Source organism: Carassius carassius, chromosome 45, assembly GCF_963082965.1.
Source record: "Carassius carassius chromosome 45, fCarCar2.1, whole genome shotgun sequence".
Classification (NCBI taxonomy): Eukaryota; Metazoa; Chordata; class Actinopteri; order Cypriniformes; family Cyprinidae; genus Carassius; species Carassius carassius.
Genome location: NC_081799.1, coordinates 7,955,954 through 7,982,180, shown reverse-complemented (window position 1 = coordinate 7,982,180; position 26,227 = coordinate 7,955,954). Strand labels below are relative to the sequence as shown.

General features: G+C 43.2%; 1 protein-coding gene across 1 annotated transcript; it reads left to right on the top strand.

The window, feature by feature from the left end:
- The first annotated feature begins 553 nt into the window (after window positions 1-553).
- LOC132127803 (C-type lectin domain family 12 member B-like) lies at window positions 554-25,760 on the top strand. The gene is made up of 5 exons (XM_059539932.1): window positions 554-827; window positions 18,128-18,421; window positions 18,486-18,631; window positions 24,823-24,923; window positions 25,498-25,760. The coding sequence occupies exons 1-5, from the start codon at window positions 716-718 to the stop codon at window positions 25,598-25,600; spliced, it is 756 nt and encodes a 251-aa protein (XP_059395915.1). The 5' UTR covers window positions 554-715; the 3' UTR covers window positions 25,601-25,760.
- The last annotated feature ends 467 nt before the right edge of the window (window positions 25,761-26,227 follow it).

Below are 26,227 nucleotides of genomic sequence, written 5' to 3'. Positions count from 1 at the left end.
GGATACGGTTTTTGTTCAAATTAAAGTGTAAATACACCTAGAAAACTTATCCTTGTGTCGCGGCTGACACAGAAGAGCATACACAGTTTGCGTTCAGCGATTATTCTCCATCGCACATACATATGCACTTTGTTGAATATGATGAAAGAATTCACGAGAGAGCAGAAGCAGTCAGTGATTGCATATACAATGAACAAACCTCATTTCAGTGAATCTCCTAACTGGCCTGTTTTACACTATCGTATTATTGTGTTGTATAAAGCACTGTATAATTAAAGTTAACTTGACATAATCGTATAGTAGGAAAATTGGTTTGGCAATCAGAAATGAAAGGTTTAAGATTTTTATTAGGTTTCCTAGACCTGGCCCAGAATTTGTTAGTGCCCCCAAACATCAAACCACTGAAGCGCTGGCAACATTTGGACAAAGCTCTTTATTCAATATTATAAAACAACTTTATATGAAAAAAAAACTCAGACGAGTGTTGCAATTTACCAGTTAACAAATAAAAGGAACCAGAAAAGTGTTCTAACCTCAAAAAAAAAAAAAAAAAAAAAAAAAAGGATCACAAAAGCCACACACATAACAAGATCATATGCCTCACATCTTATACCCTTAAAAGTGTATAGTGCTATATGATCTCAACTTATCCATAAAAAGCAGAACTGAAGAGCAGTGCAGTCTAAACAAACTACTACATTAATACAGGGTTATAATGTTTGAAAGTGAGAGATCAGATTCACCTGACGCTATTTATATCAATGTGGATTCTGCAAGACGTCTTGATCTGAGAATCACAGAGAAACAGCAGCCACTTCAACACACAGGTACTAACATCATTTATCTGATACATTATAACAGTCAGACAAAACTATTTCAGTATCTTTTAAGAATAAAACTAAGTTGTTGACAGTGTTGGGGGCAAAGCATTACAAGTAACACAAGTTATGTAATCATATGACTATTTAACTTGTAAAGTTAATGCATTACTTTTTAATTTACAATTCATATTGGAGTTAACTTTTTCAAATAATGCCGGTTACTTTAATGTCCCGTTTACTGACTGCCAGCTGTCCTGTCTGTACTAAGAGAAATCGGGAGTAAGTTTAGAGGCGTTGTGTGCGCTGTGTAAACATGATGTTAGCCTAATGTAGTTCTAGACCAAATGTGAACATCCATTTACTCAACTACAACAATTTACTGCTTCTCAAAATAAATAAAAAATCAGTAAAATGCAAACTCCTGCATAGGGTTGGGTACCAAAACAGTCCCCAACTCCTGGAATTCATGATTTATTTGTTTGTGATTTTTGTGATCAAAATTACTACTTGCTGCGGCTTTATTACATCTGATAAAAGGAACAGGGTAATTATTCTAGAAATATGCTAACCACATGCTAGTCATTGGTTTGTTTTAATTCAGAGGGAGTGTCAGCCACATTAAAAAAGTTAACAGCTTAAGTCATTTTAGGATTAATGCGTATTGGAGACATAAAACGTTTAAAACGATTCAGTTCGATTTGGTAAACTGGTTCAAAAAGATCTGGTTACATCGTTCGCAAAAATCATGAAGAAAAATAATTTCAAAAATAAAACAAGCAATTTAAAAACTTTGAAAATGAAAAAAAAAATACTTATTTAAAATGAATTTAAAACATTTAAATATAAAATGATTTGATAAAATACAGTGAATATGTAAAATACAGTGCAATCAGTTCGGATATCGCACAGTGTTCATTCAATAAAGGCACATCTAAACAGATGAGTTTTGAGTCTAGATTTAAACGTGACTAATGTTTTAGCACATCTGATCTCTTCTGGAAGCTGATTCCAACTGTGGGCGGCAAAATAACTAAAGGCGGACTCCCCTTGTTTTGTGTGAACCCTTTGAATTTCTAACTGACTCGATCCTAATGATCTGAGGTGTCTGTTAGGTTTATATTCAGTCAACATATCTGCCATATATTTCGGTCCTAGGTCATTGAGTGATTTATAAACAAGTAAAAGTACTTTAAAATCAATCCTAAATGTAAATGGAAGCCAGTGTAAGGACCTGAGGACTGGTGTGATATGCTCAGATTTTCTGGTTCTAGTCAGAATCCTGGCAGAAGCGTTCTGGATGAGCTGCATCTGTCTGTCTGCATCTTGTGAGGAGACCATAACAATAGTCCACCCTGCTGGCGATAAAGGCATGAACAAGTTTCTCCAAGTCTTGGCTGGAAACAAAACATCTAATTCTTGCAATGTTTTTTAAATGATAGTATGGTGATTTAGTTACTGCTTTGACATTTCTACTGAAACTAAGGTCTGTCTTCAGAAACACACCAAGATTCCTGACTTGAGTTTTAGTTGTTAGACCCCTAGAGACAAGGTATGCATTCACCTTGAAAACTTCATCTTTGTTTCCAAATGCAATGACTTCGGTTTTTTCCTCGTTAAACTGAAGAAAGTTATGGCACATCCAACTATTAATTTCATCAATACATTGGCAGAGGGAGTCAATGGGGCTGTAATCATTTGGAGATAAGGCTAGGTAAATCTGGGTATCATCAGCATAGCTGTGATAGGCAATTTGCTCATTATTTGACTTAGTGGGAGCATATACAGGCTAAACAAAAGCGGTGCAAGAATTGAGCCTTGTGGGACTCCACATATCATGGACGTCCATGGACTTATACTCTCCTATGCTCACATAATAACCTCTCCCTTCTAAGTATGACCTGAACCATTTGAGTACCATCCCAGAAAGCCAGACCCAGTTTTCCAGTCTATCTAGTAGTATGTTATGATCGACAGTGTCAAACACTAATGGAAAGAATCCCTACAGAGCCATATTATGTGATCCTACCAGACTCCATTAGCAAATGCAGTAATTTTACCTCACAGGACATCATAAAACACATTAATGATACATTCAAATTCGACAGAAACAAAATAAAACTCACATTAACCATCGGTCACGTAAAAAAACATGAAATCCAATTGCAAGTAGAACAGTTTATTTGCCACAACGCAAAACAGCAGGGTACAAGAAAATAGAGCAGGTGAGCTAGTGAACAGGTGAGCTGGTGAATAGGTGACCTGGGGAGCTGTCTCTGTAACACGGAGACTATGAGGCACTGACCCGAACCAACCCAGAGAATATTCCTGGGAACAGGCGTGGAAGCACACTGGGCGATCTCCTCGGCTGAGATCAAGAAGAGAGATCTGAGGACTGAGAGCAAAACCAGCATCGACAACTACGAACAACAATCTAACAACATGCAGTAACAACCACAAGACAGATAAAGACAGGACAGAACCAGCATCAGGTGCAGCCATGCTGATTAGCTCATCAGCCCAATGATTGCCGGAGCAATGCTGAATGAGTAATCAGACAGATAACGAGAAAACAGACATGCAGAATGAAAACACAGATCTATGAACCGTGACACCATCTTGATTTGTCTTTTCATCATTTCAACAATCACCGAGAAGAGATATCCGTGAGTGAGCTGCTGCAGTTGTGTTCTGACGTCGTCTGTCAGGTGACTCACTGTTAACAGCAATTCTGTATTATTGCCTGGCATATTACAGCCAAGTTACAGCTAGGTTACAGCAACAATAAAATATTCTGTAAAAGTTACCGCTCCAACCATATTACCCAAAATGTAATGCAAATTCCAGTATTGTACAGCACTCATTTGAACTAAATATCAGAGTGATTGACAGAGATACAGTAGAAACATTATGTGTGGTTTTCTATTAAACAATGACCCAGATCATGAAATACATTTATTAGGCTTAGAGTAAGGGAAGCTTGGGAAATGAGAGCATGAGGAGTGTGTGAAAACTATGGATTTATTTTAAATATTTTGTAATGTTCTTTAATGTTATCCATAGTTTTTTGTGGCTCTTTTTATTTGTTAAATATTTTGTAAGTATCGGTTCCGGCACTGTTTAGTGACCGGTACCGTTTTAAAAGTATCGAAATGGCACCGGTATCGTAAAAAAACCCAATCAATACTCAACCCTACTCCTGCAGTAATTAAATTAGGGCTGGACGATATGGCCAAAATTTATATCACAATATATTTCTTAATTTCAGCTGATACGATGACCAAAAAACAGCACACAGAATCTTGTAGATTACAATTTGCAACTAGACGGGTCTAGTCTTTTGTCTTTTGAAAACCACATTTTCCCATGTTACAAAAACTGCATTCTTCCATTTTAGAAACATTGCCAAGCTACGAAACACGTAATCTGTTTCTGATGCAGAAAAGCTAGTTCATGCATTCATGACCTCTAGACTAGACTATTTTAATGCACTTCTAGGTGGTTGTCCTGCTTCTTCAATAAACAAGCTACAGGTAGTCCAAAATGCAGTGGCTAGAGTCCTTACCAGGTCAAGGAAATGTGATCATATTACCCCAATTTTACAGTCTCTGCACTGGCTATCTATTAAGTTCCGTATCTGTTTCAAATTATAACTACTTACCCATAAGGCCCTAAATGGTTTAGCTCCTGCATACCTTACTAGTCTTCTACCAGGCTACAATCCTTCATGCTCCCTAAGGTCCCAAAACGCTGGACTTTTGGTAGTTCCTAGGATAGCAAAGTCCACTAAAGGAGGTAGAGCTTTTTTGCATTTGGCTCCCAAATCTTGGAATAGCCTTTCTGATAATTTTCGGGTTTCAGACACACTCTCTCTCTTTAAATCTAGATTAAAAACACATCACTTTGCCGAGCATTCGAATAATGCATCTCATAATTTGTGACTGCAGTTGTATCTGATCAAATGCACATTATTATTGTTTAGCTTGTGACTGCATCATATAATACTCGCTGTTAATCATGTTCATCGTCTGGTTGACTACGTCTTGTATAAATTTTTAAAAAAATTTCATTTCATATGCACATAAACTGACAGTCACTACTGATAAGCTACTAGGCTACGAAATATTGTAGAAACTTAATTTTCTGTTAAGTTGCTATGCAATGATTTGTATCGTAAAAAGCGCTATACAAAAAAGACGTCTTGGTTACGTATGTAACCCTCGTTCCCTAAAGGAGGGAACGGAGACGTTACAAATTGTATCTCGCCCGAGAGCCCAATCACCTTCGAGTGGTACAAAATGAGCCAATGGTACACAAAGTACCGTGGTCCATGGGATTTGCATCGCGAGCTCCGCCCCACAGAGTGGGTATATAAGGAGCAACGCGAGCAACTCATATTCAAGTCTTCGCTGAGGAGCCGAGCCAGTGACCCGGCCGTTCAGCGGAACAGCAATATGGCAAGGGGACATAACGTCTCCGTTCCCTCCTTCAGGGAACGAGGGTTATATACGTAACCAAGACGTTCCCTTTCAGTCGGTCACGTTCAACGTTACGAATGGGGTCCCTTACAAAACGCCACATGGCTGTCTTCCAGCGACCCGTGTGAGTGATAGCACCCTGTCGCGAGGCCAGCACGAGTGAGGGCTCATAACTTACACAGAATACACTGGGTAGCATATTCCAGCTGGACGTATGCTAGCAGGCTGCCTGCCCGGGGGAGGACTTACAGAAGGCAGGTATCCACCCAGGTGGTGATACATAAGAACTCTGAGGTACCCAGCCCGCAGGGTGGAAGTTTCAATGACAGAGCTGGGAAGGGGCTTGCCAAGGGAAAGACACATGCTGCGGAGGGCTTACTGTGGACATACACATGTGGGATTGCCCAGAAAGGGGAATCACACCACATGGAGGCACCTAGTCCCACACAGGGCTAACCAAGGGGCATGTACACAAGTGTCGGACATTAACAGTGCTGGAGGAACCCAGGGTTCAGACTGAGGAATTCACCTGAGGGGAATAGCGCACGCATCCAGTCCACGGAGTGAAATGGCGCAGCAAGCGGATTGACACCGAGCAGGTCCTTACTGGCCCGAAGGGGCGAGTACCCGGGAGGACACGGGGTCTACACGGAGATTATAAAATCTCACGAATGTGTTAGGTGTCGCCCAGCCCGCAGCTCTACAGATGTCTGTTAGAGAGGCGCCATGCGCCAGCGCCCAGGAGGAAGCTACACTCCTAGTTGAGTGAGCTCTCACCCCTAGGGGGCATGGCAGGTCTTGAGCCTGATAAGCCAGGACAATAGCATCCACTATCCAGTGGGATAACCTCTGCTTGGAGACAGCCTTTCCCTTCTGCTGGCCTCCGTAACAGACAAAGAGCTGGTCTGAGGTCCTAAGGCACTGAGTTCTGTCCACGAAGGTGCGGAGCGCCTTCTGCCTCCTCCAGGGACAACGCTTGCAAGTTCACCACCTGATCCCTAAAAGGAGTGGTGGGAACTTTGGGCACGTACCCACGCCGGGGTCTCAAGATAACATGAGAGTTAGCTGGCCCGAATTCCAGGCACGCTTCGTCAACTGAAAATGCCTGCAGGTCCCCGACCCTCTTCACCAAAGCCAAAGCCGTCAGGAGCACAATTTTCAAAGATAAAAACTTTAGCTCAACTGAGAGCAAGGGTTCGACGGGAGCCCTCTGCAGTGCCGATAGAACCACTGCGAGGTCCCAAGAGTGGACTTGCTGAGGGCGAGGCGGATTGAGCCTTCTTGCTCCTCTCAGGAAACTGATGATCAGATCGTGCCTCCCCAGAGACGTACCTTCAACAGGGTCATGGTGATCCGAAATGGCGGCCACATAGACCTTGAGGGTGGAAGGAGACAGCCTTCGTTCCAACCCCTCCTGAAGAAAGGAAAGCACTGACCCAATCGGACATTTCCAGGGGTCCTCACGCCACAAGGTTCCACTTCAAAGCATAGGCGTGTCTGGAGGACATGGCTCTAGCTGAAGTGATGGTAGCTACCACCTGTCGTGGCAAGGTACCTAAACCTTCCGTGACCCATCCAGGACCCACACATGTAGGTTCCACAGATCGGGACGTGGGTGCCAGAGGGGGCCCCGTCTCTGAGAAAGAAGGTCGTTCCTCAGAGGAATTCGCCAGGGAGGGGCTGTCGCAAGTACAAGTTCGGGGAACCAGGTCCGGCTGGGCCAAAAAGGTGCAACCATGAGGACCTGCTCCTCGTCCTCCCTGATCTTGCACAACGTTTGTGCAAGACGGCTCACTGGGGGAAATGCATACTTGTGCAGGCCCAGCGGCCTGCTGTGTGCCAGGGCATCCGTGCCGAGAGTGCCCTCGGTCAGGGAGAAAAACAACTGGAAGTGGGAATTTTCTGGAGAGGCAAACAGGTCTACCTGAGCGTCTCCGAATTGTTCCCAAATCAGCTGAACCGACTGGGGGTGGAGTCTCCATTTCCCGGGGCGAGACTGCTGCTGTGAGAGCTCGTCGGCTGCACGATTGAGCCTGCCCAGAATGTGAATGGCACGAAGCGACCTCAGATGCTTGTGACTCCACAAGAGATGGCGAGCGAGTTGCGACATGCGGCGGGAGCGTAGACCACCCTGACGGTTGATGTACGCTTCCGTCGCAGTGTTGTCCGTACGGACCAGAACGTGTTTGTCCTTCACCAGGGTGCTGAAGTGGTGCAGAGCAAGCCGTACTGCTAGCAACTCAAGGCAATTGACATGCCACTGAAGTCGGGGTCCTGTCCAAGAGCCCGACGCAGCATGCCCATTGCACATGGCACCCCAGCCCGTGGCAGAGGCATTTGTTGACACAACAACATGTCTGGACACCAGTTCTAGGGGCACGCTGGCCCGTGGAAATGAGGGGTCCAACCACTGGGTGAAGTATCGGCGGCATGCCGGAGTGATGGTCACTCGGAGCATGCCCTGTTGACATGCCCATCTCGGGACTCGGTCGTGAAGCCAGTGCTGAAGCGGTCTCATATGGAGTAGCCCGAGCGGTATGACCGCCGCCGCGGATGCCATATGCCCCAGGAGCCTCTGAAACAGTTTCAGTGGAACCGCTCGCTTGCCCTCGAATTGTCTCAGGCAATTCAGCAGTGACTGCGCACGCTCGTTCGTAAGCCACGCAAACATGGCGACCGAGTCTATTTCCATACTGAGAAAAGAGATCCTCTGCACAGGGGAGAGCTTGCTCTTTTCCCAGTTGACCTGAAGACCCAGTCGGGCAAGGTGTCTGAGCACCAGATCCCTGTGCTCGCTCAACCGCTCTCAAAAGATTGAGCTAGGGTCAGCCAGTCGTCGAGGTAGTTGAGGATACGGACACCTTGTTCCCTGAGAGTAGCCAGGGCTCCCTCCGCGACCTTCGTAAAGACGCGGGGAGACAGGGCCAACCCGAATGGGAGAACCTTGTTCTTATATGCCTGCCCCTCAAAAGCAAACGGAAGAAACGGTCTGTGTCGAGAAAGAATGGAGACATGAAAGTACGTGTCCTTCAGGTCGATCGCTGCAAACCAATCCATTGGACTAATGCATTCGAAAATGCGCTTGGGCGTTAGCATCTTGAACGGGAGTCTGTGCAGAGCTCGGTTCAAGGCACGCAAGTCCAGGATTGGCCGTAACCCACCTGTCTTCTTGGGTACTATGAAGTAAGGGCTGTAAAAGCCGGACTTCATGTCGGCTGGAGGGACCAGCTCTATCGCGCCCTTTGCCAGCAGGGTCCCTGGGGGGACGCCGGGTGAACTGAATCCCGTAGCCGAGCCTGAGCATCCGGATGAGCCAGCGGGAAGGCCTGGGGAGCTCTAGCCAGGCTCCCAGGAACTGAACCAGCGGGGTCAAGGGGACTACAGGCGTACCCACAGTGGGGCAGCGTGGTGAAGCAGACAGCCCCGGAAACTGTAACTCCTTCCCATGGAAACTGGCAAGGGGAGAGGAGAACGAGAGCGGTGAGGAAGCACGTTGCCAACTGTCGTTCGTGGCCTATTGGGACTTGGAGGTAGAGGAAAAAGCTCTTTTAGTGAAGGTTTGGGTACCACCGGCCACAGGGCCAGTGGCGGAACAAAAAGAAAATGAGAATAAAAGATTCTCCCCCGGCTCTCCTCCTGGGGAAGGAGTGGTCCTGCTACCACCTCCTGACGAGCTGACGTCTCCAACTCCGGGTCGCCCATCTCAGGAATGCCGCTTGGCCTGGCGTTTGGCAGGCTTAGGGGCAGAGACGGGTTGCACTGCCCTTCTGTGGCCATCTCCTCGCTGCGGCTGGGGTGAAGGCTGCTGCTGGGGTGAAGGCTGCTGCTGTGGCCGAGCGGGAGTGGAGGAGGCCGCAGGGGGGCACCCTCGGCAACTAGCAGGCTGAGGCGGCTGCGCCGGCAGTGGGGTGGAGGCAGCAGTGGGCCGCCGGGGCAGGATGTGTCTGATGGCCTCAGACTGCTTCTGGGTGGCAGAGAACTGCTGGGCAAAGCTCTCTACCGCGTCGCCGAAGAGGCCATCATAGGAGACCGGGGAGTTGAGGAGCTGAGCCCGATCAGACCCCCCCATGTCTGGCAGGTTCAGCCATAGGTGGCACTCCTGGACCACCAAAGTGGACATCACCTGACCCAAGGAGCACGCAGTGACCTTCGTCGCCCGGAGAGCGAGGTCGGTAGTAGTGCGCGCCTCTTGCAAAACCCCTGGGTCAGCACTGCCCTCGTGCAGCTGCCGGAGCAGCTTGGCCTGATAGGCCTGAAGTGAGGCCATGGCATGCAGTGCAGAAGCGGCCTGGCCCGCAGCTCTGTAAGCCTTGGCCACAAGCATGGATGAGAGCTTACAGGCCTTAGAGGGCAGCTTGGGACCGCCACGCCAAGCGGAAGTGCTCTGTGGACACAGTTCCATCACAACAGAACGCTCCACCAGGGGAATCCCAGCATACCCCTTGGCCGCCCAGCCATCGAGGGCAGTGAAGGCGGAGGAAGTACCAAAACGGTTTCGGGCAGTTAAAGGTGCCTTCCATGAACTGGTTACTTCCTGGTGCACTTCCGGGAAGAAAGGAACCAGAGGGGGGTGCTGGCGATCCGCATGAGCAGCCCCCAGGAACCAATCATCCAGCCTCTAGCACTCGAGACAGGGCGGAGAATTCCACTCAAGCCCGATGCTCTCCGCTGCCGGGGAAAGCATGGCCGTCAGCTCGGGATCAGACTCGGACAACGCTGGCACTCCCGAGGGAGGCAATGCAGCCGAATCCTCATCTCCAGAGGACTCAAGCCCACCTTGTGATGCGGCGATCGACATACGGCCCTCTTCGCGAGCCCCGAATGAGATGTCAGGAGCCTGAGAGGGTCCAGCAAACTCATCCGGAAACTCGACCGGCTGCGACGTATGTGAGGGGGGTGTGGCCCGAGGAGGTTGGCTCGTCGGGGAAGCCCACACAGTAACCCTCAGATCACCCTGGCCACCAGCCGAAGTAACCCTCTTACGAGAAGAAGAGCTAGAACGGGGTGTGGCAGAGGGGACTCTATACCTTTTAGGGTAATCGAGTCTCGATCTCAACGCCGAGATGGTCATGTCCCCGCAATGAGAACATGAGCCATCCACGAACGCAGTCTCAGCGTGCTGGAAGCCCAGACACGTGACACAACGATCGTGGCCGTCACGAGGAGCGATGTATCGACCGCACCCAGAAACACACGGGCAAAATGACATCTTTAAAAAGACGCAAATCGGCCCATATCTCTTTTGTGAAAGAAATTTGCTCTTTCAGAGGTGTTGAAGCGCTCAGGGGAACACGGGAGCTGTCGCAGGAAACCCAAACGAACCGCTAAATCACGACGTCACACCAACACCAGTGACTCTTGCTTGTAGCACTCTGGTGAAAGCAGCACACGATGTGCTTGGCTCCGAAGCGAAAGCTTGAATGCGAGCTGCTCGCGTTGCTCCTTATATACCCGCTCTGCGGGGCGGAGCTCGCAATGCAAATCCCGCAGATCATTGGCTCGTATTGTAGCATTCGAAGTTGATTGGGCTCTCGGGCGATCCCATTCGTAACGTGGAACGTGACCGACTGAAAGGGAACTTGAATTCAATTAAACATGCATATTTAACTATTGGTTGTAAAATACCTTTTTTTTGTTAAGCTTTGCAAGGGTTTTATATACATTTTCCACTCACACAATAATGCTGAGGTGGGTGTTACTAGAAGCATTTACTGCATGAATCACTTCTCACTTTTTTTTTTTTTCTATGATGAAGCCTGTTATAACGCCACTATAATTAAAGTTATGAGGGCAAACATATCCCTTTGAGTATTTGATCTTTATATTTATAACATCTGATATAGTTAAGTAATGTCACAAGTGCAGTTTTCTGAATATCAGTGCACGAGGATGATAGTGAATGTGATATTGATTTAACGGTTCAACAACAAGAAATTAATATAAGTGAGTTACATTTTGGACACAATATTGTCAGGTCTGTTTTTGTTTCACCGACACAAATAGTTCCAAGCAAAGCCAGAAGGTAACAGAAGGTAAAGAAGGTAAAACGTGTGTCATACATATTTTGATGTGATCGACCAGGTTTTTTGGCGAACTTTTTTCTCCCTGTTCAAATTTCATATCACACCAGAAAATCATTTATTTTCAATGAAAATTAAGTAAATAATATGGTGGCCGAGAGAGCTCAACACGCTGCAACTTAAGAAAACACATGCAAACTGAAAAAACACCAGCAAATGAAGAAAACATCTTCATTAGTTTGACAACACAAGTGTTGCAAATCATCACAACACATGCATATAACGAAACGCGCTGCAAATCCTCACAACACATGCATATAACGAAATGCGCTGCAAATCATCACAACACATGCATATAACGAAACACGCTGCAAATCCTCACAGCACATGCACATTAAGAAACAATTAATGAAGCATTGCAAATTTATTTCCATTAACCTTGAAATTATATTAAGCTGAGGATATTAAAGTTATGCATCTTAAGTAACGTTTTACATTTAATCATGTAATTATTCAGCTTATTTAGGATAATAATATCCAAAAGATAAAGTAATCATGCAACATTTACATTTACATTTAATCATTTAGCAGACGCTTTTATCCAAAGCGACTTAAAAATGAGAACAATAGAAGCAGTCAGGTCAACAAGAGAACAACAAAAGTATACAAGTGCCATGACAAGTCTCAGTTAGTCTAGTATAGAACACATAGCCAGGTTTTTTTTTATTTTTAATTTTTTTTATGAAAAGACAAGAATTCTTTGGGATGGCATTACAAGGCGTCGTTCACTTGCAGAGCGCAAACTTCTGGAGGGCACATAAGATTTAACCAGTGAGTTTAGGTATGTTGGTAAGTGTCTAACAGGAAGTGTCTAATCTTCCTAATGTTGTATAAGGCAAACCTGCAGGACCGGGTCGTTGTAGCAATGTAGTCTGTGAAGCTAACTGATGATCCATCACAACTCCTAGGTTTCTGGCTGTCCTCGAAGGAGCAATGGTTGACGAACCCAGCTGTATAGAGAAGTTGTGATGAAGCAATGGGTTAGCTGGAATCACCAGGAGTTCTGTCTTCGTAAGGTTAAGCTGAAGGTGATGGTCATTCATCCAGCTAGAAATGTCACTCAGATAGGCTGAAATGCGAGCAGCTACCGTCGGGTCATCTGGTTGGAATGAGAAGTAGAGTTGGGTGTCATCAGCGTAGCATTGATAAGAAAAGCCATGCTTCTGAATGACAGATCCTAATGACGTCATGTAGATGGAGAAGAGAAGTGGTCCAAGTACTGAGCCTTGAGGAACCCCAGTAGCAAGTTGTTGTGACTTAGAAACATCACCCCTCCAAGACACACTGAAGGATCTGTCAGAGAGGTAGGACTTAACCCACAGGAGTGCGGTTCCAGAGATGCCCATCTTTCTGACGGTGGACAGGAGAATCTGGTGATTAACGGTGTCAAAAGCAGCAGATAGGTCCATTAAGATGAGTACTGAGGATTTTGAAGCTGCTCTTGCTAGTCGCAGGGCTTCAGTAACCGAGAGCAGAGCAGTCTCAGTTGAGTGGCCACTTTTGAAGCCAGATTGGTTGCTGTCCAGGAGGTTGTTCTGTACAAGGAACGTAGAAAGCTGGTTGAACACAGCTCGCTCAAGTGTCTTTGCAATGAATGGAAGAAGGCATACCGGTCTGTGGTTTTCAAGAAGCGCTGGATTTAGAGATGGTTTCTTGAGCAGTGGGCTTACCCGAGCCTGCTTGAATGCTGAGGGAAATGTTCCAGAGTGAAGAGAGGAGTTGATAACGTGAGTAAGCGAAGGTATGACTGAAGAAGAGATCCCTTGAAGGAGGTGAGTGGGGATCGAATCAAGTGGACAAGTAGTAGGATGATTGGACAGAAGTTTGGAAACGTCCATCTCTGAGAGGGAGGAGAAGGAGGAGAAAGAGTGTGCGTCGGTCATTGTGAAGTTGTCCTCAGTCTGCGGTGTGGAGAATTGGTCACTGATGGTTCTTGTCTTATTTGTGAAGAAAACTTCAAAGTCGTCCGCTGTAAGAGTTGATGGAGGAGGTGGTGGTGGCAGATTAAGAAGAGAAGAGAAAGTCTTGAAGAGTGTCCGAGTGTCACAACAGCTTTTAATTGTGTTGTGGTAGTAGGATGTTTTAGCCGTGAAGACATTTGCAGAGAAGGAAGAGAGGAGAGACTGATACACACTGAGGTCGGTAGAGTTTCCTGATTTCTGCCATTTCCTCTTTGCTGCCCTGAGTTTAGAGCGATGTTCACAGAGAACTTCGGACAGCCAGGGGGCAGATGGGGCGGTGCGTGCTGGTCAAGACAACAGTGGGCAAAAGTTGTCCAAGCAAGATGTTAAAGTGGAGCAAAGAGTGTCCGTAGCACTGTTCGTGTCCAGAGCTGATAACTGAGAGAGTGCAGGAAGTGAGGATGAAACCACAGAAGATAGGCGAGATGGAGAGAGTGAGCGTAGGTTCCGTCGAAAGGTGACCTGCGTTGGAGTGTGAGCCGCTTCAGGAGTAAGTGCTAAGTTAGCAGTAATGAGGAAGTGGTCTGAGGTGTGCAGTGGAACAACTGAAGAGTTATCCACAGGCAACAGCGCGTGTAGATGAGGTCCAGTTGGTTGCCTGATTTGTGAGTCACTGTAGTAGACACTTGCTTGAGATTGTGACGAGTGGGGCGGGGCCGAGGGATATGGGAACACGAGTGAGGCCGGTGGAGTGATTGGGAAATCAACGACACCTGCGACCCACCACCGGTCTCGAGTCCCACATAGGAGATGGAAGGATATAAAACTGGAGCGACGACAGTGAAGGACGAGAGAGGACCAGGCCTGGGCTTTATTTTAGGTTTTGGTTTTATTTTGTGCGCATCAGTCGTCCGTGAGGGGCTGATGCGCTGTTTTGTGTTTATTTTGAATTATTAAAGTTTCAATGGTTTGTCCGCCGGTTCCCGCCTCCTTCTTCCCGATGATTACGAAGGTTTTATCATTACAGTGGTGCCGAAACCCGGGAGAAGGAGGGACGCGCTGCTGAAGATCCCTCGCCGCTGTGGTGAATCCGCGGTGCCATCGAGCAGGCGAGGAGTGTGCCGGCATGGACGCTCGAGGCGGTGGACTGAAGTGAGTTGCCGGGGACGGGCGAGCTCGCTGCCGGCCGCCCACGATATGGAGGGGCGGCTGCAGTCCGTGAGGGAGCGGAGGAGTCGGCGCCGTTCGCCAGGTGGCTGGAGCCTGCTGCCATCCGCCGGAACGGGGAGGAGCAGGGAACGGGGGACTCCTGCCGGCTGCCCAAAACCGGAGGAGCCGTCGCCGTCCACCGGGCGGCGGAGGAGTGTCGTGCCGTCCGCCGAGGGCCGTCCAGTGCCACCGCCAGGCACCGCGGAGGAGATCACCCAGCTGGTGGAGGGCCGAGCAGCAGTGCATCTGGGAACCGGATTTTTTATTTATTTATTTTTTTCTCTCCCCTCTCTCGTCTCTGTCGCTCCTCCTTACATCTCCTTTTCTCTCGCCTCGTCTGTCCTACCCCCAGGTTCCCGCAGGTCCCCGTGAGCGGTCCCCCCGGAGGGAGGGGGGGGGAGTAGAGCGCAGTCTCGAGGGTACCCCCCGGCCTGCGAGGGACGATGGGGGTATGTGACGAGTGGGGCGGGGCCGAGGGATGTGGGAACACGAGTGAGGCCAGTGGAGTGATTGGGAAATCAGCGACACCTGCGACCCACCACAGGTCTCGAGTCCCACATAGGAGATGGAAGGATATAAAACTGGAGCGACGACAGTGAAGGACGAGAGAGGACCAGGCCTGGGCTTTATTTTAGGTTTTGGTTTTATTTTGTGCGCATCAGTCGTCCGTGAGCTGTTTTGTGTTTATTTTGAATTATTAAAGTTTCAATGGATTGTCCGCCGGTTCCCGCCTCCTTCTTCCCGATGATTACGAAGGTTTTATCATTACAGAGATCAAATGAGGTGCGTAGAGTTTTGAAGTCAGCAGCCTGGGTTTTATCTAGGTGGATGTTGAAGTCACCAAGAGGTACCAGAGGAGTACCATCTTCAGGAAATTTTGATAGCAGCACATCCAACTCCTCCAAGAAGTTTCCCAATTGACCTGGGGGACGATAAATGACCACAAAGTGGATTTTAACAGGGTGGTTACAGTAATGGCAAGTGATTCAATTGAACCGTTACCTGTAGGTGATGGCTGAAGATCAAATTTCCATTCTTTTGATATAAGGAGACCAGTACCTCCACCCCTCCCAGTGGTACGAGGAGTGTGGGAACAAGTGAAATTAGTGGAGAGGGCTGCAGGGGTGGCAGTGTCTTCAGGTGCAATCAGGGTGTTTAAAAAAAACTCACCTTTCAGTTCACCAACAACTCCACTGACCAGTAGCCACTGCACGATAAGCAAATCCAAGCCGGGTCTGACACTTTTTGGGGTCTCCTTGAAACATTTCCATTTGTGGTCAGTGCTATTTGCAGTAGGATTTGCAGCGTTTCTTAATTTGCATGTGTTGTGAAGGATTTGCAGCGCGCATGTGTTGTGATGATATACAGCGCGATTCGTTATATGCATGTGTTGTGAGATTTTGCAGCTCGTTCCGTTATATGCATGTGTTGTGATGGATTTGCAGCGGTTTTCGTTATATGCATGTGTTGTGATGATTTGCAACACTTGTGTTGTCAAATTGATGAAGATGTTTTTTTTATTTGCAGGTGTTTTTTCAATTTGCATGTGTTTTCTTAAATTGCAGCGGGTTGAGGTCTCTCGGCCACCGTAACATAATCATAAAAGTTGAAAATAAAGTATTGGGTAGGGTAATGGTAGTTTTAGGGAGAGCTTTATTGTCCCAATAATGTGGCATCCATTTAATTATTTGAATTTCAATTCAAATTTACACTCATTAAGTTATTATTGCATACTGTTTTATATAATGTACTACAATACTGAGGTCCAGATAATTGTCACTATTTATTAAGTAGTATAAATAGCAGTTTTCTGTGACATAAATAATAGTAATAATAATAATAATAATAATAGTATAAATAGCAGAAAATCCTATTTTAACATAGTATAAATAGAATCTATGGCTATTTACATTTACATTTATTTTATTTATTTATATATACATATACATTTATTTATGTTTGTAGTACCTACTACAATTATTTTTGTACCTACCTTATGTTTGGTATGGCAAGCCTAAAGGGACAGAATTACGCTATAGATTAATCGCGTTTACATATAAAACGCTGTTTTTTACGGCGTTTAAAACTGTATTAGCGCTGTAAAACATAAGGTAGGTACAAAAATAATCAGTGATACATTTGCGACCCCATAAAAATTATGGTCGCAATGGCATTTCAAAAGGTCGCATATGCGACCATTTTGGTCACAGTGTAGTTCCCTGCAAAAGATATTTTATTTCATTTTTTTCTAACCTATGGTTCTCTAACCATAAAGACTGGTGTAATTTGCCCTGACTAAGCATTTAAAGAATTTAGGGGAATCATTTGAATAATACTGTGAAAGCACTTTAAGGTCCCATGACATAAAATTTTCACTTTCTGAGGTTTTTTAACATTAATATGAGTTCCCCTAGCCTGTATATGGTCCCCTAGTTTCTAGAAATTCTAATCGGTGTAAATCGAGATTTTGCTATCTTTCTCTGCCTTTGAGAAAATGGAAGCTCAAACGGGCTGATCTGGAATCTCCTCCTTGTGACGTTGTTAGGAGAAATGTTACCTCCCCTTTCTCTGCTTTGCCCGCCCAAATATATACATATAATTCAGTCGCAATGTCAGCACAGGCGTTACAAACAGACTTTTATGATATGGATTCGACAGCACCGCCACAAACAGTGAGTAACTGTTCATTAATACCTGATCTGTGATCAGTGATTTCTGATGTGTAGCTAATTATTCAAGTTCACACAGACTTTCTTTCTAAATCGTTTAATACTGTTTATGCATCAGTGAATCAAGCTAGTGACTAAACGATCAAGTTCACGTTGTTTCTCTTGTAGCATGAAACAAATCTGTTATTTAAATTGTGATTTAACTACAGAGAGCGATCAAAGAACGCTCCCTTTATTTTTTTCGGAGCTGTCTATCACACATCGCGAGTATATCTGCACTCTTACCTAAACTGCCGTTACAATGAATGACGCTGACACATCAGTTGTCGTTTACTCGGAGTCTCAAAGCAGACACACCCCTTCAAACAGAGCATTCAAGCCAGAGGGCTAATATCAGGATATAAAAATGCTTTTTATTTCTAAATTTTAAATGTAAAATCATACTAACAATATAAGTACACCAAAGGAAACATTAAAAAAGCATTTAAAAAAAAGGAAATAATCCATGTCATGGGACCTTTAAAGAGTTTAGAATTGAATCAGATTTAATTGTGAATCGAATTGAATTGAATCGTTCTAAATTAGAAAAATCGTTCTTGAATCGAATTGAAAACCTACGAATCATGAATCGAAATCTACCCAAAGATTCACAGCCCTATTGAAGAGTGTTCATGCAATCCAGAATGGCCACACAGCTAAAAGGTTTGTTTCAGATGTGCCCTCTACTGTACAGGTGTGAATTTTTATTTTAAAGACGATTAAAAGAAGCCCAGCTAAGATGATAAAAAGTAACATACCACATCAATAAGAAATGCAATTAGTTACTTTTTCAGGGAGTAACGCAATATTGTAATGCATTACTTTTAAAAGTAACTTTCCCCAAGACTGGTTCTTCGTAGAATGTCATAATAGTGACGTAGAAGTTCAATTTTGAGAAGTCACATTTTATAAATTTGTGTCTGTCATCTACAGAAAATGTCTCAGTGAAGAACAGAAAGCACAGAGCAGCCGGAGTGTGTTTGTGTCTGGTGTGTTTTCTTCTGCTGACTGCTGTAATAGTGCTGTGTGTGTGTTACACCTCTGAGAGAAAGCAGTTGCTAACTCAGATCAGTAACCTGACTGAAGAAAGAGTGCAGATAATGGAACGCAACAAAAACCTGACTGAAGAAAGAGTGCAGATAATGGAATGCAACAATAACCTGACTGAAGAAAGCAAGCAGTTAATGAATGACAAGAACCGACTGGATAGTTGGCTTTATAAACAAGGTAATTTTCTTTTTAATTAACCTCAAGTATTAAATAATAATTTACTAAACAGTTGTATTAACAGATCAGCAAGGGGAACCCTTGAAATGGATTTACTACAACTTCAGTTTTTATTATATTTCATCTGAGAAGAAAAGCTGGAGTGACAGCAGGAGAGACTGTCAACAGAGAGGAGCAGATCTGGTGATCATAAAAGAAGCCAGTGAAAAAGTGAGCAACAATTACATTTTGGACGTTTGTTCATATAATATACAGTGCTGCATGAAAGTTTGTGAACCCTTTAGAATTTTCTATTTTTCTGCATAAATTTGACCCAAAACACGGGTCCTGAAAGTAGACAAAGAGAATCCATTCAAACAAAGGATACAAAAATATATACTATGTCATTTATGTATTAAGAAAAATTATCAGGTGTTAAATAATTGTGAGTGTGACCCCCTTTGCAGCAATGGCTGCAAGTAACGTTTCTTGTAACTGCTGATTAGTCCTGCTTAACATCTTGTAGGCATTTTAGCCCCTTTCTCATTACAGAACTGCTTCAGCTCTGTGATGTAGGTGGATTTCCTTCTATGAAATGCTTGCTTTAGGTCCTTCCACAAAATTTCAATTAGATTAAGGTCCAGAATTTGACTTGGTCATTCCAAAACATTAGTTTTGTCCTCCTTTAACAACTCCTTGGTAGAACGACTTGTGTGCTTGGGGTCATTGTCTTTCTGCATGACCCACTTTCTCTTGAGATTCAGTTCCCGGACAGATGTCCTGACATTTTCCTTCATAATTTGCTGGTATAATTCATAATTCATTGTTCCACCAATGATGGCAAGCCATCCTGGACAAGATGCAGCAAAACAGGCCCAAAACATGATACCACCACTACCATGTTTCACAGATGGGATAAGATTCTTATGCTGGAATGCAGTGTTTTCTTTCTCCAAATGTAACGCAAATCATTTAAACCAAAATGTTCTCTTTTGGTCTCATCCATGCTCTTTTAGGAGAGCAGTGGCTTTCTTCTTACGACTCTCCCATGCACACCATGGTTGTTCAGTGTTCTCCTGATGATGGACTCATGAACATTAGCCAATGTGAGAAAGACCTTTAGTTGCCTAGAAGTTAGCCTGCAGTCCTTTGAAACCTAATGGACTTTTACACGTCTTGCTTTTAGAGAGATCTTTGTTGGTGGATCACTCCTGGCGAGAGTAACAGTGGTCTTGAATTTCCTCCATTTGTACACAATCTGTCTGACCATGGATTGGTGGAGTCCAAACTCTTTAAAGATGGCCTCGAAAACCTTTTAGCTTAATGAACTCTTTTTCTGAGGTCCTCAGAGATCTCTTTTGTTCATTCCTTGAAACTAGGGGTGTCACGATTCACTCGTTTTCTCGATGCATCAAGATGATGTAAATGCACTGATCTTGAAACATGACTTTTGAATTGTGAATCACCGATCTCGGACAGTAATCGATTTAAGAATCGAACGAATTGTGATTTCTATAGCGATTCAATGCTTTCAAAATATATACACATTTAATTACTACTGGCACAAATTAATGGAGACCTTGAACAGTGTTCGTGCCTCGCTTCTATCCTTCACATTCTCCACTATTACTGCCCGAGACTGTCACAGGATTGCGCTCGCGCTCCGTTCGTCTCTGACGCAGCTGACATGTGATTTCTTTCCAGTAAAACTAAAGTGAAGTTCAAATAACCACAGCATTAACAACGACCTTGAAATAGTGCGAGGTTTATCTGATCTTATGCATGAAAGTAGCATTCGTTGCTTTAGCAAACAGACATCTGGTGCATTGAAAATGAGATAAAGAAGTTTTCACACTGAAAGAGAAATGATCTCGCTCTCCTAGACGTGCCAGACTTTATCTGCAGCTAAACTGAATAAAAGCAGAATGAACTGATGAAGCGTTAAAAAAACACAATAAATAAATAATTTATGAATGATGCAGTGCTTATTGACATATCATTTATGACAGCACAGAAACTATAAAGTATAATTTCTACCTTATTCTGTGCAGAAAATTGAAATAATAGCTAATTAAATGTAGTAGCCTATATAAAACAATCATAAAATTGCCATTAGGAAAATATAATTGATTACAAATGATTAACTATGACCAACAGTGTATTTGATTTCTTAAAGCAAAAGTAAAAAAAAGAAGAGAATTCTTAAAAAAAAAAAAAAAAAAAAAAAAAAAATATATATATATATAGTTATGATAATACATAGGCTACATACATAAAATGATTTTTTTCACTTCTGAAATGATGGCTACGTCCCTGGTGTGACAAAATGTTAGCTTATACATAATACATTGAAGGCTCTTTTTTTAAATCTTGGGTTACATAAATTTTTACGTAAGCCATGTCATGCCATAGCACTATTAAGCTGGCATCTAACAATGGACAAAAGGTATTTTATTTCAGTTTATTTTTCTAACATGTGGTTCTCTAACCATATAGACTAGTGTAATTTTCCCTGACGAAGCATTTAAATAATTTAGGAGAAGCATTTATATAATCCTGTGAATGCACTTAAAGAGTTTTGAATCAAATCGTTATAATCTAATCGAATCAGATTTAATTGCGAATCGAATCATTCTAAATTTGCAAAAATCGTTCTTGAATCGAATCGGAAACCTATGAATCATGAATAGAATTGAAGTCTACCCAAAGATTCACAGCCCTACATGAAACACTTCCCCAAACATGACCAAACTTTGATAGATTCCTGTTCTTTAAATAAAACAGAAACACAGTCACCTGATAGTCATCTCACTGATTAAAAACAGCTCTGAAAACTGTTAGTATATTTTCAATAACAATCCATTTAAGATAGATTGTACCCATCTATTATTAGTAAAACTTATAACGAAAAATCAGAATCAGAATCAGAATGAGCTTTTATTGCCAGGTATGTTTACACATACGAGGAATTTGTTTTCGTGACAGAAGCTCCGCAGTACAACAGAATGACAGCGACAGAACATAAAACACATAATAAAAGAATATAAAAATACAAAAAATACAAATAAGTAGATAAGAAATGACAATATACAAATTGACAATTGTAGGCAGGTATATTACAAAAATGCAGTTATGTATGTACATGTATATTATGTGCAAAATTTAAGTGTATACTAAGTATGTGTGTTAGATAAATTAAGTGTATGTGTATATAAATATAAAGTGTAGTGTGTTCAGTGTGTTCAGTGTGTATCAGCTGTTCATAAGATGGATTGCCTGAGGGAAGAAACTGTTCCTGTGTCTGGTCGTTCTGGTGCTCAGTGCTCTGTAGCGTCGACCAGATGGCAACAGTTCAAAGAGGGAGTGTGCTGGATGTGAGGGGTCCAGAGTGATTTTAACAGCCCTTTTGCTCACTCTGGATAAGTACAGTTCTTGAATAGATGGGAGAGTTGAACTGATGATCCGCTCAGCAGTCAGGACTACCCTCTGTAGTCTTCTGAGGTCAGATTTAGAAGCTGAGCTGAACCAGACAGTTACTGAAGTGCAGAGGATGGATTCGATGATGGTGGAGTAGAACTGTCTCAGCAGCTCCTGTGGCAGGTTAAACTTCCTCAGCTGGCGAAGGAAATACAACATCTGCTGGGCCTTTTTCAGAATGGAGTCAATGTGAATGTCCCACTTCAGGTCCTGAGAGGTAGTGGTGCCCAGGAACCTGAATGACTCCACTGCAGTCACAGTGCTGTTCATGATGGTGAGTGGGGGGAGTGCAGGGGGGTTTCTCCTGAAGTCCACAGTCATCTCCACTGTTTTGAGCGTGTTAAGCTCCAGGTTGTTGAGACTGCACCAGACAGCCAGCTCTTTAACCTGAATGAGGCCGATGAGTGTGGTGTCGTCTGCAAACTTCAGGAGCTTGACAGAGGGGTCCTTAGATGTGCAGTCATTAGTGTACAGGGAGAAGAGCAGTGGGGAGAGAACACAGCCCTGGGGAGCTCCGGTGCTGATTGTACGGGTGCTGGATGTGTATGTTCCCAGCCTCACTAGCTGCTGCCTGTCTGTCAGGAAGCTGTTGATCCACTGACAGACGGAGGTGGGCACGGAGAGCTGAGTTAGTTTGGGCAGGAGGAGGTTTGGGATGATCGTGTTAATGGCCGAGCTGAAGTCCACAAACAGGATCCTCACATAAGTCCCCGGTCTGTCTAGGTGTTGCAGAACATAATGCAGTCCAATGTTTACTGCATCGTCCACAGACCTGTTTGCTCTGTAGGCAAACTGAAGAGGATCCAGCAAGGGTCCAGTGATGTCCTTCAGGTGAGCCAGCACCAGTTTTTCAAATGACTTCATGACTACGGATGTTAAAGCCACAGGCCTGTAGTCATTTAGTCCTGTAATTTTGGGTTTCTTTGGGATGGGGATGATGGTGGAGCGTTTGAAGCATGAAGGGACTTCGCACAGCTCCAGCGATCTGTTGAAGATCTTTGTGAAGATGGGGGCCAGCTGGTCAGCACAGGATTTCAGACAGGCTGGTGTAACACAATCTGGGCCTGGTGCTTTTTTCCTTTTCTGCTTCCGGAAGACCTGGCGCACCGCATCCTCGCTGATCTGTATTGCAGGTGTGGGGGAGAGGGGGGATGCAGGAGGTGTGAATGGTGAGAGCGCTTGATTGGAGAGGTGTTCAGGATGGGTTGCAGGAGCTGTTAATGGTGTGAACGGTTGTTTGGAGAGGCATTCAGGGTTGGTTGCAGGAGTTGTTAATGGTGTGAACGGTTGTGTGGAGAGGTGTTCAGGGCAGGTGATGGGTGTTCTTTCAAACCTGCAGTAAAACTCGTTCAGATCGTCTGCCAGTCGTTGATTCTCCACAGTGCTGGGGGGTGGTGTCTTGTAATTGGTGATCTTCTTTAGGCTTTTCCACACTGATGCGGAGTCGTTCAAAGTGAACTGAGTCCTTATTTTTTCAGAATAATTCATCTTTGCCACTCTGATCTCCTTTTCCAGTGTGTATTTAGCCTGTTTATACAAGACATTGTCCCCCTTCCTGTAAGCATCTTCTTTGGCCTGACGGAGCTGTCTGAGTTTTGCAGTGAACCACGGTTTGTCATTGTTGTAATTTAGTTGAGTCTTGCTAGGAATACACATATCCTCACAGAAACTGATATATGATGTAACAGTCTCTGTGAGTTCATCCAGATCGGTGGAAGCAGCTTCAAAAACACTCCAATCAGTGAGGTCAAAACATGAACAATTATTCTGTCTGAATCAAAAGTATCTTAATTGAATAAAAACCTGTAGAAAGTTTAAGTCTGAGTCTCAGAATTTTCAAGTGAAGCTAAAGAAAAAGGAAGTGAAAGCTTGAAGTATAGAGAAAGAAAGAGCCAGAGCGAGAGCGACAGAGAGGGTGCAGAACACTCCTTTTATACCCTGTAGAATTAAATGTTCAGAAGTCGCATTCCCGGTTTCGTACCTTTTCCTCTGTCTGAGGTCTAGAACATTCTTACTGATAGTTTGTGGAAATAATAACACAAAAAGAGCAAATAATTATATTTTAATTTCCCCATATGAAGCAGACTCAGCTGACTACGCAGTTAGAAATACTTATTAAATTGTAGTTAGTACAATTTTATGAGACATTTTAGAATATATATATATAAGTGAAAATTATTGTTATAGTTAAGGGTAAATAAATTAAACCTATTATTATGGGTAAAATATTTGAATACGTGGATTCTCAGAACTCGATTCTCCAGACTCCAATTTCACTTTGAAATGAACAGCTAAACTTCAAGATTCACATACTTTTGCCGCTCACAGATATGTAATATTGGAAAATTTTTCTGAATAAATAAATGACAAAGTATATATATTCATCTCATTTGTTTGATTGGGTTCTCTGTCAGGTTTCAGAACTTGTGTGAAATTTTTATTATTTTTTGTGTTATGTTTATGCAGAATTATAGAAAATACCAATGGGTTCACAAACTTTCAAGCGGCACTCATATATATATATATATATATATATACATATACTGTTTAATATGTAAGCATGTTTCCACCACTGAATAACACTTTTTAAAAAGGTAAATGTGACTTTATCTAACAATGACTTTTTTCGCGTGATTTTGAGTTTTCATCTCAATTCTGACTTGTGGGATATTGTGAGATATAAACCTGCAATTGTGAGAAAAAGTCATAACTGCTAGATGCAAACAACAAATTCTGACTTTATAACTCACAACTGTGAGTTTATATCTTACAATTCTTAGAAAAAAATGTCAGAATTGTACATTTGCAACTGCAAGAATTTTTTTTTTCAGAATTGTTAGATAAAAAGTTGCAATTACCTTTTATATTACTTTTTATTCAGTGGTGGAAACGGGCCTACATAGTATAGACATGAAGCATCATATGCTTTTATTTTGTTATTTCAGAAGTTTTTGCTGAAAGTTGTTGAGAAAAATTATTTTTGGATTGGTCTGATAAACACAGAGAGTGGGTGGATTTGGATTGATGACACCAAAACGCCAACTGGGTAAGAGATCACTGAAATTAAAGAAATAGCTTTCAAAAATAAAAATGTAATCAACCTCAGGCCATCCGAGATGTAGCAGAGTTTATTTCTCCATCTCTACATACTGAGAAATTTAGAATTACATCACTTGTTTCTCCAATGGATCCTCTGCAGTGAATGGGTGCCGTCAGAATGAGAGTCTAAACAGCTGATAAAAACAAATAATCCATAAGTAATGAACATCACTCCAGTCCATCAATTTACATTATTAATGTTATTTACAGCTAACATAACAAGTGGATAGCTACATGTTTGTAAGAAACAACTTCATCAAGGCTTGAAATGTACTGTGATCACGCAGCTTTCCTGAAATTACAAGTGATGTAATGCTACATTTCTCCAAATCAGTTCAGATGAAGAGACAAACTCATCTCGGAGGACCAGAGGAAGAGTACATTTTCAGCAATTTTTTTTTTCAGTGAAATATTCTTTAACTAATCATTAGCCTGAAATCATACATATCATGTATGTGTATCATGTATCATACATATCATAAACGGAGTCTAAATTATTAGTGTAAAAATCTTTGTTTAAGGTCTGGGACCGCCAACTGTGCTGCATTTAGAGTATCAGATAATTATAGATTTCATTGTGATACTACACACCGATGGATCTGTGAGAGACCTTTGAAGAATTAATAAATTACTCATTGTGAAACAAATGTGTAAATATTGTAAACTAAATGCATAAAGGATTTTAAACAGCTGCACTTATGCTTAGTATTTGTTAGTCATGAAAATTGTGCTTAAGTAACTTCTCTTTTCACGTTTTACCATCAATTTCAACTTAGCAATTTGGTGTCCTTACCAACATTGTTACTATTTAAAAATGTAAAATAGTTCATTTATTTTGATCTTATAAATTGTAAATAAATTTACTGTGAGTTTCTTGTGCCAAGTTTCTAAGGCTTCTATGTTTTTTTTTAACCAATCACACACACACAGAGTCATGCCCATTCAAAGTGAGGGGCACGTGTCCCCTAAGATTTTTGAGCCACTGGGATTTTAAATGCAGTTTCCAAAAGACAAAAAAATAAAATAAAAAATATGCTGAAAATACAAATACAAAAAACGGTGTGGAAAAATGTATTTAACCACAAATACAAAATACTGTGTGGGAAAATGTATTTAAATCCAAATAAGGTATTTTGTATTTTGAAAATACACAAAACACATGTGAAATTGGCCATCCAGTGAAGTACCACTATTAAAATTAGATGTTTATCTGCTTACCTCCAGGACATTCAAGATGTAGGTGACTATATT

Coding starts and splice junctions, on each gene's coding strand:
- LOC132127803 (XM_059539932.1), top strand. CDS start 716: ATGTTTGAAAGTGAGAGATCAGATTCACCTGACGCTATTTATATCAAT. Junction 828..18,127: donor GCAGCCACTTCAACACACAG/GTACTAACATCA, acceptor TGTCATCTACAG/AAAATGTCTCAGTGAAGAAC. Junction 18,632..24,822: donor TAAAAGAAGCCAGTGAAAAA/GTGAGCAACAAT, acceptor TTGTTATTTCAG/AAGTTTTTGCTGAAAGTTGT.